The sequence below is a fragment of the Rhinatrema bivittatum genome, chromosome 8 (assembly GCF_901001135.1).
Source record: "Rhinatrema bivittatum chromosome 8, aRhiBiv1.1, whole genome shotgun sequence".
In the NCBI taxonomy this organism is placed as follows: domain Eukaryota; kingdom Metazoa; phylum Chordata; class Amphibia; order Gymnophiona; family Rhinatrematidae; genus Rhinatrema; species Rhinatrema bivittatum.
In genome coordinates this window covers 270,210,196-270,224,953 of record NC_042622.1, presented here as the reverse complement: position 1 = coordinate 270,224,953, position 14,758 = coordinate 270,210,196, and the positions used below count along the sequence as shown (strand labels likewise).

The 14,758-nt window shown below is 46.9% G+C and overlaps 1 protein-coding gene across 1 annotated transcript in view; it reads right to left on the bottom strand.

The window, feature by feature from the left end:
• The window catches only part of LOC115096370, a 130,567-nt gene that overhangs the window by 31,143 nt on the left and 84,666 nt on the right, over positions 1-14,758 (bottom strand). The window contains exon 2 of the mRNA XM_029610872.1: positions 550-731. Coding sequence (XP_029466732.1) covers positions 550-613 — 64 coding nt within the window. The 5' untranslated portion in view covers positions 614-731. The remainder of the gene's footprint in view (positions 1-549; positions 732-14,758) is intronic.

The following is a 14,758-nucleotide window of genomic DNA, read 5'->3' as shown; positions in this document are numbered from 1 at the left end:
CTGATGACCGGCCCGGGGGATTCGCTGCCCAGGCCGGCCCAGGAGACACCACCTGGTCTGTCACAGCCGCGCTCGGCTGACCACGTGACTAGCGCGACCGGCCCACCGGGGGATGCCCGATCCCCCCCGATAGGGCAATCCGCCCACGATTCGGTGGGCTACTGACCCGTGCCGCCACGAAAGATGACATGGGAGACGCGGCGGGAGTTTTAAAGGGCTTGTACAGATGCATGAGGGCAGATCGTTATTACAAGCCCCCTCTTACCTGCCAGTTTTCCCTTCATAAAGTAATATTGCCGATGCTACTTCATCTTCTCTTTCCCCGCTGCTTGTCCGAAGGCTTTTCTGGAATTCCAATACCATTTGCGCCTCTGGCGCTCTCCCTAGGGGAGGCTGATGCATGCATTCTTTCATTTCTAGGGTGGAGAGAGACCCAGCTGCATGCCGAGAGCCAAACAGAAGTACCAAGCAGCCCCGGAAAACACTGCCCAGCAGCTACACTTGGGAGGATTTTTAAAATGAGCGTGAAAAATATTGCCGATCACTTACTGCCAGCAGTGAGGCCCCAGAGCAGGACACTGAGCTTCAGCAGAGTCCCTGGAAGATGCTTCATGTCTGCGGCGTCCGCCTTCTGCCGGCTTCTGGCTCACAGGGCCCACATTTATCTGTCAGGCTTCCCTCGGGTGTGTGTGTATATTGATGACAAATGTTCACCAAGAGGTCTGTGAGACCTTAACAAAATGAAAAAAAAAAAAGCCACACACACAGAAGGGTGGGTGTCAGAGGGGAAACTAATTGAATTTCCCACATTAATATGTCTGTAGGGGAGAGGCTCCAGCAGGACTTCAAAGCCTGCTCTATGAGCGGCTGGGCGGCCTCCCCAGGGCCCAGCTTTTTATTTATTTGCCCTGTAGGAGGTGTTTGTTTCAGCCCCAGGTTTCAGCCTAATTAAGCAGTAAGTAACTTTCAATCTCCTTCAAGTTGCCTCATTTGAAAGGCAGAAGAGATCTTCAATCCCTTGCCCGGAGCTTCATTGTCTTTTATCTGCAGGGAAAGGTTTTTCTTTCACAGCCAGACCTGTGGCTCTCTGATAACCCAGGAGCCAGGGGGACGGGACGGACCTGCCTCCCCCTTCTTACCCCCACCCCCCCATCTCCTGCCCAGCTGTTTTCCATGAGGAAGGGGACTGCAGCAAACGGAGAAGATGGACCCATTCTGTATTTCCATTTACTTTTCCAGTCTAACATTTCTATCTCTAGCCAGGCAGCTTCTGCCACTGACCCTGCGTTTGGAAAGCCACTGGAGAGCTTTTGTAAGGATGCAGGGTGTGGACGCCTTGCCTCAGCCCCTCCCCGCTCCCTCCCTGCCCCAGCATTGTCTTTTTTTTTCCCCCCTCATTATCTAAACGCAGGTTAAAGTTTGTGCTTCTTTATTGCTGTCCGAGCTGCGAAGAAACTGGCAAAGGGACGCTGGAAGGAACGACAGCCCGAGGGTGGCACAGACAAGGAGAACCCAGAGCTCGCCCGCCGGGAGGCGCCGACTTTATACCACGCGCGCGCGTGACGAAATACGTCTCCCGCGCGTGCAGGCGCGCTGGATTTTAATGTCCGCGCGCTCACGTACAGACGGGCGGCCTCCTCCGCGCACGGGGGGGGGGTGGGGGGGGGGAATTTTAAAAGGCAACGCGCGTCGATGTGAGCAGGGCCTTCCCCAGTTCCCTCCCAGTCCGCTCCAGTCAAGGAGGGAACTTCCCTAGACCCCCGCCTAACCCCCCTACCCTTTCCTCTCTCCTCCCCGACCCCCCTAACCGCTTTCTAGCTGCTTACAAGTTTCTTTTCGTTTCGTTACTCAGTGCTCCTCCGGAAGAGGAGTGACCTGCACGCTCTGGCCGGCTGCCGGCACACGCGCTTCTCCCCTGGACCCGCGGCTAATGGCGCTATCCCGGCCCACCCTCTTTCACAGGACCCGGCACTTCTGCCTGTAACGAGGGGGTTACACGCGTGGCCCATTTTAAAATGCACGCAGCGTGCGCAAGGCCCGGCCAGGCGCGTAACACCCCCCCGTGTTTTTTTTATGCGCGCGGCCCTTTTGAAATCGGGCCTTAAATTTCTTAAGAACAAGTCTTCCCTTTCTCTCTCTCTAACTAAAAAAAAAAAGCAAAGCGTCCTTCATTTTCTTTTTGCTTCCAATCAGACAACGGAAAGAACAATCAGATGCCGGTGGACAAGTTCAGTAGGACGTCCGCGCCCCCCTCTCAAAACTCCCAAACACTTCGCCTGCAGGTCGGCCCTCATTCTCCAAGGCTGGGATGGGTCGGGGGTTGCTGCTGGATCTGTAGCTTAGCAAAGGTAAAACTGACAGTCAAAGGACACCCCCCCCCCCCACACACACACACACACACACACAAGACAAACAAGTGCTGGAGGGGCCAGAGCTGTTGGTATCCTCCCCGGAAGGGGCGTGGTTATGTTACCTGTCTCAAGCACACGCCTGTCTTACCTGCCCTGACGCACCTCCAGGGACAGTCAGCCCATATACAGGCCCATACAGTACAGTGGGCTCCGGCGGAGCGCACTGTTAACCCGCGATTGGACGCACGTTTTCCAATCCCCCCGAACCTAATAGCGCCCGCAACATGCAAATGCATGTTGCGGGCGCTATTAGTCATTCCCGCGCGATTCAGAAAGTAAAATGTGCAGCCAAGCCACACATTTTGCTTTCAGAAATTAACGCCTACCCAAAGGTAGGCGTTAATTTCTGCCGGCACCGGGAAAGTGCACAGAAAAGCAGTAAAAACTGCTTTTCTGTGCACCCTCCGACTTAATATCATGGCGATATTAAGTCGGAGGTCCCGAAAGTTAAAAAAAAAAAATTTAAAATCGGCCCGCGGCTTGAAAACCGGACGCTCAATTTTGCCGGCGTCCGGTTTCCGAACCCATGGCTGTCAGCGGGCTCGAGAACCGACATCGGCAAAATTGAGCGTCAGCTGTCAAACCCACTGACAGCCGCTGCTCCTGTCCAAAAAGAGGCGCTAGGGACGCGCTAGTGTCCCTAGCGCCTCTTTTTGCCACGGGCCCTCATTTAAATACAGAATCGTTTGCCCGCTCTCCCGTGACTTTTACTGTATCAGCCCGATAGTGATCATGTGAGCAGTAAAACCAGGGGCTGACATTCATCACACCCAGGCCAGTGCAGTAATCTGTGCATTTAGGGATCGGTGTGCTGGATTTCAGCGCGCAGTTTTAACGCAGAGATTAACATTTTTAAAATTCCTGATGCGCTCAGCTAACGCTGTGCTAAAAGCATCGGCAGGCCGCTGCTATATCACGTGCTGAGCCTGGCGCACGGGCTAACGAGCTGTGAGACACGCTTTGTGGACGCGGCGGTCTAACACCCGATGCATTAAGGGGGAATCAGTGCCCCCAAAACGTGCATCATCCAAGCCAGCCCGTAGCATGCAAAATGCATGTAAGTTAAGGCTATTACCTCTTACCCTTGATGCAAAAAAAAAAAAAAAAAAAAATCACTGTGCGCCTGTTGTGCACATTTTAACATGGAAAACCTAATATGCCAGCCCCAGGGCTTGTGTTAAGTCTTTACGCACTCCGAGCCATCTGAAACAAAAAAACGCCCAAAGAAAATACTGCTTTTATGTGCTTCCTCCTGCTTAGTATGATCCCAGTACTAAGAAGGAGGAACCATAGTAATCAGAAGGAAAAAGAAAAACTTGCCAGCCAGTCGGGTCAGGGAAGCAGATGCCCGTCAATTGAGCGTCCATTTTCTTAACCGGCGCGCAGCCACTTCTCCTGGGGGCCCGATGCCATGGACGTGCCAGGGGACGCAGGATTTATCCCTAGCGCGTCCCGTTTAGCGTGTCGTCGTCGTCATCCCCCCGTCCCTCATTTAAAGAACGCATCGTGCGCCCAGGGGAGGTGGCTGGGCGCGTGTCAGGAGAGCGGCGCTCAATGGCGAGCGCCCCCGTTTTACGTGAGCTGAGATCGCCTCGGCCGGCTGGGAGTTTGAAAAAAAAAAAAAGCAGGTTGACTGGAAAATGTGTGTTCATGCCAGGCTGAAGGTACGTTTTATAACTCGGGAAGAGGAGGGGGAGCTTTCATAGCCAGCAGGCTTTCTCCCGTGGCCGGGGCTCTGAGCCAGCAGCAGCCAGGGCCCTAGTATGGGAAGATAACAGAATCGAACCGCACAGGCTGATGCCCCGAACAGAAACTGCTGCTGCTGCTGCTGGGGGGCTCCCGAGGATTTCTGCGCTCTGCCCTCAACAGCGCCAGCACATTCCCCCCCCCCCCCCCCCTGCCAACTTCACTCCACCTCTGACCGGGCGTAAACGTTTACAGCGTTAAGGAAACGTGAGATCAGCCAGCGCACCCCTCTGCATGGGGAGGGAACTCTTAGCGCCGTCGTTGGCCTGGGATTTCCCACGCTAGCGCGCCGAGCAGGACTCACATTTCTGAACGCACGTTTGTGTGCGCGTCACATCTCTGCTGCGTTCGCGGAGGGGGCGGCAACTTTAAAACGGGCGCCCGTGGTACGGGAATTCTAAATCGCCCATGCGAGCCCGTGCATATGATTTAAAGTGCGCCTAACGTAACACGCGTACGGACGCTCCTATTTTTAAGTGGTTAGGCGCAGGTAGGCAGATTTTCGAACATGCTTGCATGAAGGAAATGGCCAGTTTAACCCACGAGTCCACCAGTTTGCCCAGTCTGTCTCTAGATTATCCAGACGCCTCTGGTTCTTCAGCCTGCAGCCCCCCCTCAGTTTACACCTCACCCCCTCACCCAGTCGTTTTAGACCTAAAACGAGATTTCTTCACTTCCACCTCCTCAGTGCAGAAGTAAATAAGCGCAGGTAATAGCCCAATGCGTGCAATGGGCCTGGGAGTTAAAATCTGTAAAATAAATAATTAAAAACCTAAATCCCGTAGAAACAGATTAATAGTAATTCAGAGGGGGGGTTGACTGGGGATATTGTTTAATGCAACATTGCTCCCCACTTAGACAGCAAGGGGAAAAGAGGAAATGGATTCAGAAGATAACCAAGGCCCTGACGTCCATGGTCTGGGGTACTGATATGCAGACATAAGGGAAAAAGCACAGGACTGCTTCTACGGGCAAGTCCTAAAGGAAGGGAAGAAAGCCTGCATGGGGATAACTCGCTGGTGCGGCGGTTACTGCCCTTAACCAATAAGCCTTGATACTTTGGATGCAACTCCAATATTGCTCTCTGCTTCAATGGCAGGGGAAAAGGGGAATTGGATTTAGAAAGAACCAACAAGGGCCCTGACTTTTATGGTATAGGGAACTGATAAGCATGGGGGGAACCTGCATGGAGCAGCAGTTACTGCCCTTAGCAGAAGGCATGGGTTACTACTCTTAACCAACAAGCCTTGATGCTTTTGATGCAACTGCAACGTTGCTCTCTGCTTCAAAGGAGCGTGTGTGTGTGTGTGAGTGTGTGTATGTGAGAGTGTGTGTACGTGTATGTATGGGTGTGTGTTCATGTGCATGTGTGTGTGCGTGTATGTATGGGTATGTGTGTATGATTGTGTGTATGTGAGAGTGTGTGTGTGTGTGTGTATGGGTGTGTGTGTGTGTGTATGTGAGAGTGTGTGTGTGTGTGTATGGGGGGGTGTGTGTGCGTGCGTGTGTATGTATGGGTGTGCGTGCGTGCATGGGTGTGTGTGTGCGTGCATGGGTGTGTGTGTGTGCGTGCATGGGTGAGGGTGTGTGTGTGTATGTGTATGTGAGAGGGTGTGTGTGTATGGGTGTGTGTGTGTATGTGAGAGTGTGTGTGAGAGAGTGTGTGTGTATGTATGGGGGTGTGTGTGTGTGTGTGTGTATGAGTATGTGAGAGGGTGTGTGTGTGTATGGGTGTGTGTGTGTATGTATGGGGATGTGTGTGTGTGTATGGGTGTGTGTAGGGAATGAGGAATTTGGATTCAGGGACAACCAACACGAGCCATGACTCTCTTACAGTCTGGAGTACTGATGAACAGACATTAAAGAAAAAAAACAAAACAAAACAAAACACAACACAAGACTGCTTCTTCGGCCAAGACCATAAGCAAAGCACATCAAGCAGCACTGTGGTAACTTGCACGGCAGATACTACCATAGGAAGCTTGCTGGTTAGACTGGATGGACTATTGGTCTTTTTCTGCCATCATCTCTATATTTCTGTGTTTCTATGAGTGTGAACTGCCATCTGAGCAGTTAATAGCGTTAAGTCAGGGCTTTCCAAACTTTTATCCAAAGTGGCCCCATTTTGGAACGTGAAAATTCACATGACCCCAGAGGCATACCTGGGAACGTCTGATTTCCTGTCACCCTGAGATTGTCGAGGGTCGGGTGGGGGGAGGCCAAAGCAGCACTTGCACAAACTTTCTCTCTCGCACGTTAGCACACTCGCATGTTCACTCACTCACATACTTGCTTATTCTCACATATACTCATTCATTTCTCTCCCTTGTCCACACACTCACTTCTCTCCTTCTACACACATACATTTCACTATTTTACACTCACACACACTCACTTTTCTTCCTCTTCCATACATATACATGCACACTCACTCCTCTCCCTTTTCCACATACACCATAAATGAATACACTCGCGCACACATACACACTCATTTACTTCTCTCCGTCTTTCACACACGTATGCACTCTCATTCTCTCTCCTCACCTCAATTCTTATTTAGCTACAGGAGCCTCTTCTTTCCCCAGGCCCTCAGGACATGTGCTCCTCTTCCTCCTCCTCCTGCAGTGTCGGGATGCTCTTCCCGAGGTTGTTGCTCCTCCTCCTGCATCTGCAGTTTCTTGCTTCTAGCAGGGGAGGGCAACGCTCCTGCTCATTTCGCTTTTCACGTCATTTTCCTGAGGCACAGGTGCCGACGCTCCTCCTTCCTTGAGCCTGCGCTGCTCCAGACCCTTTTTCTTCCGGCCTTCTGTAGCAGGGCTCCCGGAGGTATCGGGTGTTGGCCCGGAGACCCAGCAAGTCGTTCAGAATTTGGGAGTCTCCAGGCCAAATCCGGAGAGTTCCCAAGTATGCCCAGAGGATGAGCAAAACAAATCAGCAGTGAGGCAGTTCCCCTCCATCAATCACTGCTTCTCACCCTTCCTGTACTCCATCTAATGCCCTCTTCTTAACCTCCTCCCCTCTCTCAATCTCTGTATCTCTCACCTCCTCCAGTCCTTTCCACATCTCCCAGTTGATTCTCTGTCATCCGCTCCCTCTCACGCCATCTCCCATTGCCTCCTCCCTCTCATCCTCTCTCTCAACTCTTTTTTTCACATCTCCATTCTTTTTCCATCCCTCAGTGGACCTTCTGTCATTCCTTCTCTCTCACTCTCCAGAAGTAATCCCTCCCCCACCTTATCCAACACAAAAAAAACCCCCTTCTTGCCTCTCATCCCTTTCTTCAAATAGCCCCTCTTCCAAACACCTCACTGGCCAGAGTCAGTGATGAAAGTTTCCTTTGGGCTCTGGGCAAAAGATGGAGAATAACAGGGGGAAGAGAGAGAGAGAGAGCAGGCTGATGACAGGGGCAACATTTTCCTCTTGGTTAGGTTCAGTGGTTGGTGAGGGGAGGGCGCCAGTGAAAGTCTCCTCTGGCCATACACACAGCCCCTCCCCTTCTTTCATGGCGGGTCCCAAGCTGCTGCCACATGCAGATCCCATCAGGTCCTGCAGCTGCCCTGATCCCTCCATGCACAGGGCTTCCTGCAACTACAGAAACTCATGCAAGGGCTGTGCCACTGCCCAGCCTGTGAGTGTGGGCTTATTTACAGGCCCCATGCTGACCTCCACTACTAATGCTGCTGGCACCTAAAGAGTGAGGTCACTTGTGACCCCAACTGAAGGATGTATGACCCCATTTGGGGTCCCCACCCACGGTTTGGGAAGCCCTGGCGTAAGGCTTTTAAGGCCCACTTGACTTCCAAGCCCTCTTTTTTCACTGTTGGGTACCGCCTTTCTCATGGCAGCAACGTCTGGCGAATGTACGCCACCGGATGTTCCTGAAAACAGCACGGAAGCCGATCCAATGCAGCAGAAACGCAGACAAAAGAGAGGTGGATCGATGTCAAGAGGAAAAGGTTTTATTGGTCATAGGACAGATTTTCCAAAACTCGGGCCGAGTTTTGCCCATAAGCATGAGCTGCTTCAGGGGTTATATAACACTAAAATAAATAAATCACCATTAAAAAAATAAATTTTAAATATATAAACAACCATATTAAAATATATTAATAAGACGTCACATATAAAAGAAATACACACACATTTAAAAAGAAAAAACCTTTGCCTGTAAAGGTAGGACATTTCTAACAAAGGTACTGATAATATAACATTTACCTTTATTTTTCAAGGTTGTCTTTTGAATGATTAGTTGCACAGATTGTGAGTTTAGCCAGTAATACTCTTTCTGGAAAGCAAGGTACAACTCCAACTCCGTTCTGTTATGGTCATATAAAACATTATTAAATATTTTGTTTCAAAACATTATTTGTACACAAACGCATAAATTATGCTGGAGTTAAAAAATGTTTGAGAGTTATTTTTTTAAATAAAATGTGTCGTTTTCTGCAGGAAACCAGATTAATGTAAAGTGCTTTAATCTTTAAGGTGCAGTGATTGCTGCTGGGTGCTGTGCCTTATAAAAAAAACTTTTTCAAAATATTCTCTGCATTTTTAATGTTACAGCGTGCATTATCCCTCAGGTTAGCTAGTAGAAATTGAGCAATATTCTGGCATTGGAGAGCCTTTATTTTATTTTAAATGCTGCCATTTATCATTTTCAGAGCGGATAACACCCGCGATGTTTCGAATCAGGGACTGCCGTAAAAATTCAATTAAGCTTACCGATCACTTGTTATATATTTTAAAACAAAAATATACCCTCATGCAAAAGTAATTCTAGTACTTACTTAAAAGGTTTTAGCAGCAATACACACGCCGGCAGTGAAGCGTACCGGATGTATGTGGGATTAAAGTTCCCGCTGAAAAAACGCGGCTCTTATACCCTCCTTGCAACTTCAAAATTATAAAAAAAATTTTAATATAAAAGATGAAGTATGTGTTATTTAGCCCCTATATTAGCAAACTCAATCCAAAACAGAAATGTAAAATTAAAACGATAAAAAAATAAAACAATTTTCTTCACACGCTGGCATAAATTTAAAAAATAGATAGAAAATGTAAAAAGATAATAAAGTAATGATTAAAAATAATTATAAAAACACATTGTAAAAATACCAGACCAAATAAAATGGACTTGAAGTTCTGCCCTAGCTTACAAAGTTTAAAGTGGACTGACAGACAAAACCATTGTAGCAAAGCAGTAGCAATAGGTTTTCTCCTAGTGACAAAGTATAGCTCATTGTCTGTGAAGTACCCATATCTTAACTGCAACAATTTGGCAACAGTGTATACTTTGTTCAGTCATAGCAATTTGATTGCTTTCCCTCAAAGAAAGTGCTCACAGTACAAAACATGTTACTATCTTTCTTTTATAAAAAAAAAAAACCAAAAACCTTATGGCGTTATATCAGTGTTAATATTAAAAAAAAAATATATATGATTAGTGGTTCCAAAAATACATAAATTTTTAGTCTAGTTGTTGCACTTATGGCTGCTCTTCGCCCTCGCTCCACCCTCTCTACTTCTGTGGCGACTCCCTCCGGGTCTGAAGGACGGCTTACTGCCGCGGCGTCTCCATGCCGCTTCTCCCAGGCGTCCCCGGACCGGCTCAACGCTGCGGATCCGCCATGTTCCTGATGACGTAGGGCGCGCGCGCGCTCCGAAGTATGTACCGCCAAGGGCACGAACCTCAGGGGTATTGACGTCATGTGCTTCCAACATAAAAGGTCTTCACTTACGCTTACGAATTGAGTTAGCAAGGACTGATTGCGGGGATTCATCTGGACCCGCTTCTCTCTACACTACTCTGCCTCCTGGGACTTACCAGGGGTACCCGCTCCTCGGGGGCCTCGCTCTCTTTTCTTGATTTCAGATTGCAAGACAGGAACCGGTACTCGCTCCTCGAGGGCCCATGTTCCTGAACAATCAGAAGACACCTTACTGCCTGGAAGCAATCGCAGATACAGACATTGTGAGTTACTATTTCAGATTACAGATAGGAACCGGTACTCGCTCCTCGAGGGCCCATGTTCCTAAACCCTCTGAAGATTCTCTACTGTCTAGAAGCCATTACAAATTCAGACAATTGTGAGTTACCATCGCTCTCTCAGAGCTTTCCCTGGAACCAGGTACTCGCTCCTCGAAGGCCTAACCCTTTCCAGCTACTGAGCTTTTTGAAGACCTTATGTGAAATCTATCATCCAGTTCTGGCTATGAACACAGCATACCCTGTCTACTCACTATCTATAGTCTCTCTCTACAGCTCAGCAACCCTGGGATCCCTGTTCCAGTATCTGAGGGACTTCAGCCTTGCCGGGCACATCAGCTCACTACTGCCTCCGCTGGTGGTTCTACTAACCTGTCTAATAAAGAACTATCTGTGTCTGTCTCCATACTCAAGCCTAGCCGGTGGTCCCTCTCAGGGTATCCTCCTGGGGGCGCTATCTTCTGCCATCGGCCCAAGGATTCATCTATTTACATTAGAGTGCTCACTCCTCCCACCTCAGGAGCTGAGCACAGACTACTAACTCTCATCTGCTTGCTCCTCTCATCAGCATAGCAGATCCTAACAGATTGCTAACTCCTCCCCTCTGAAGGAGGAGATCCTAACAGTTGTGAGTTATAGGAAGACTGAGAGATTTATTTATTTATCGCACCGGTTTACATAGAAACTGAACTGTCACCAAGGGGCGGGTACAAGGAACATGTAATACAATTTAATTAGAAATAGTGAAATAAGAACATAGAGCTATACATGATCCATTTCTTGGTTCAGCCCATGTGGTACGTTTGTGTTGAATTCATAAATGTATTTCTGTTCTAATCTTAACAGGAATGTTATCTAAGTTGCCACCTCTCCATTTTATTTTGGGTTTATGGATCACACAAAACCTATATTTGTCAGGCTTGTGGTGGGCTTCAACTGAATGTGCTACAAGTGGTTTTCCTTCTTTTTTTTTGCGTTTTACAGCACTTTTATGTTCTATTATTCTTTTATTTCGAGCTCTAATGGTTTTACTAATGTACATCTTACTGCATAAATGACGCCTTCCCTTTTGCAATTAGTGAACTCATCCAGCTTGTGTGTCCTATTGGTGGCTATAATGTTAATGCTATCGGTCTTCATAACAACATTACAAACTGTGCAGTGTCCGCAGGGTCTGTGTCCCGCCGGCCTGATATCTTGATCGATTACAAAAGGTAAAGTTCGAAGGTGATAGTAAATCCTTGAGATTTCTCCCTCTTTTAGGGGCTATCAAAACTTCTTTATCCCTAAAGGCCGGTAAAGATTGTATAATATGCCGGTGCTTTCTCAGACTCTTAGTGATATTCTTTAGCACGCGAGTGTATGCAATCGGGCACACAATTTTCAAATTTTTTGGCCTACTTTTGGCTACCAACAGATCTCCTCCTTTTTGTTGTTTAGCACGTGTCAGCCCACTGCTAATATATGTTTCTATCTCGGAAGCATCTCTTCAGTTCAGTAGCCCTCAGCTGAAAGGTGTGTTCATCATTACAAAGTCTACGTATCCGCAAACATTGAGAATAAGGCAGATTACTAAGTGACCTGCTGTGACAGCTACTGAACTCTAAAAGTTTATTAATGTCTGTAGGTTTGCGATATATGTCAGTTTTGAATATGCCGTCTTGCATTGTTATTTGGATGTCTGGAAATGAGAGTTTTCTTATCTGAGATCAGAGTGAATCTCAGATTGTCATCTAGACAATTTAGCCATGTGTGGAATGATTCTAATTCCTCAATTTTACCCTTCCAAATCATAAAGACATAATCTATATACCTTTACCACAGTAATATGTTGCCTACATAAACATGATTACTAAGAAATGTTTCTTCAAATTTTGCCATATATAGATTGGCAATAGAGGGGGCCATGGTCACGCCCATGGCTACATCCGTGATTTCAATGAATATCTTTCTGTTAAAGGAAAAATAATTTTTGGTGAGGGCAATATTTGCAAGGTCCATAATGAGTTGAGTGGGGATTCTTGTGTGTGTATTTCTTTTTAATAAATTTTCTTCAATAATACTTAGGGCACCTAATTGTGGGATGTTATATTATCAGTACCTTTGTTAGAAATGTCCTACCTTTACAGACAAAAGTTTTTTTCCTTTTATATGTGTGTGTGTATTTCTTTTATATGTGATGTCTTATTTATATATATATATGATCGTTTATATATTTAAAATGTATTTTTTAATTGTGATTTATTTATTTTAGTTTTATATAACCCCTGAAGCAGCCCATGCTTATGGCCAAAACTCGGCCCGAGTCGGGTAATCTGTCATATGACAGATTTTCTCTTGACATTGATCCACCTCTCTTTTGTTTGCATTTCTACTGGATGTTCTTGACCATCCCTCTCTTGGACTAAGATGGCTCCCAAGCCAACTTTGAGGCATCAGTCTGCATCGTAAATGGTTCACTGAAGTCTGAGCTTAACAGGACTGTTTCAGAACATATCACTTCTTTCATGGCCCTGAAGGCCTTCTCTGCTTCCTCTGACCACGGGACCTTATCTGGTGCTTTCTTTACCAACAGCCTTGTGAGAGGCTCTGCCTTCTCCGAGTAATTGGGAATAAACCTTCTGTAGTATCCTATAATGCCTAGGAATGCTCTCACTTTTGCTTTTGTTTGTGGAACTAGTACTCCAATGATCGCCTCAATCTTCCTGATCTGTGGATGGACCTTGCCCTTCCCCAGGGTATAGCCAAGATATTAGACTTCTTGTCCTTCCAGTAAGCACTTCTTGGGGTTAGCCATTAGTCCTGTTTTCTTCAGACTGATTAGGATATTCTAGAGTTGGTTAAGATGTGTTTTCCAATCAGGGCAGCACATCACAATGTCATCCAATTAGGCGGCGGCATAGATTTGATGTGGGCGAAGCAGGTAGTCGATCAATTGTTGAAACCTTGTGGGGGCATCAAGAGGTCCAAAAGGGAGGATGGTGAACTCGAACTGTCCACCTGGCTTCGAGAATGCATTCTTCTCTTTCACCATTGGCATGAGAGGCACCTGCCAATATCCCTTGGTATGATCCAGGGTAGAGATGAAATGGACCGATCCCAGATGCTTAATCAGTAAATCCACTCATGGCATCAGATTGGCGAGGACCAATCATTGTTAGACTCCTTTATTACCCTGAGCTGGAGCATCTCTTTCACTTCTGTCTTGATAACGCGGCTCCTGGCCTTGGGAATCCGATAGGGTCATTGCTGTACCACAACTCCAGGCATGATTTCATGTTGCACCAAGTGAGGATGACAGGGCAGGTTTGAGAAGATCTCCTTGTTTTTCTTTACCAGCTGCTTTAAGTCAGTTGTCTGTGTAGTGAACAGCTTTTCTCCAAAAGGAACACAAGCTTGGTCCACTTCAGGTCCAACCTCTGGACCAAACTCTCCTTCATGCACCACTCCGTACTCCTGTGCAGCCCACTTCTTCAGGAGGTTTATGTGGCAGATTTTAGTTCTATTTCTTTTATCTAGCTAAGCTATTTTGTAATGGGCCCTGTTTTCTCCAAAATTTCATAGGATCCTTGCAAACAGGCTAACCGCTTACTTTCCGAAGATGGGAGGAGGACAAGGATGCAGTCCCCTGACCAGAATACTTGTTGGACCATGGGACGATTGTAAGTTCAGGCTTGGGAACTCTTAAGCCTTTTCTAGACATAGGCAGGCCACCGCCCCAGCCTTTTGTAGGCAATCTTGCACTCGGAGTACGACTTCAACGAGGTTATGCTCGGGATTCATTTCTTCCTCCCAAGTCTCAGAAGCTATGTCTAGGATTCCTCTCGGTTTCCTCCCATATAGTTATTCAAAAGGTGACAATTCCTTCGAGCTCTGTGGTACCTTGTGGATTGCGAACAGCACATAGGATAGTAATGCATCCCAGGTTTTGTTGTCTTGAAGAGCTTGACCAGGCCATCAATCTATGGGTGATGCACAAAGAAATACAGAGTTTTTACCTTGAGCACGGTGCAGAGTTGTTTCATTACCTGATTATCTTACTTAGCCAGATAAGTGCCGATATTCAGACTTATTTGGCTGTCTAACTGGTTAATACTCTTATCTAGTATATGTAAATAATATTGCAATCTGGCAAGTGATATGATTTCCTGTAGGCTGAGCGCAGATGGCAGAAGTGAAACTTAATGCTGACCTTTGACATGCTTTAATATTCCAACAGCCTTGGTTATTTCCAAAAGTCTGATCAGTTAAATCTTATTATGCTGTTATGTAAACCACCTTGACAGTTCATGGAAACTAAAAGGTGGTATATAAGAAATTTAAAATAAATAAATTATTCACCACCAGCAACTGTTCTGTCTTCACAGAGAAGACCCCTCAAAGCATCCTTCATGCTAACTATAAGATAGTTGAGTATATTCAGTGGCACGACTATGCTGTTGAATATCTTGGACAAGTTAGTCATACAAGTTTATCCAGCTCATTTGCTCAATTGGATAGTGGCTGAAAATTGATCTCATAGGGGCGGATTTTAAAAAGCATTTACATGCGTAAATCTGGGTTTTACGCATGTAAATGCACTTTACTCGAGTAAGTGGGCTTTTGAAAATTGCTA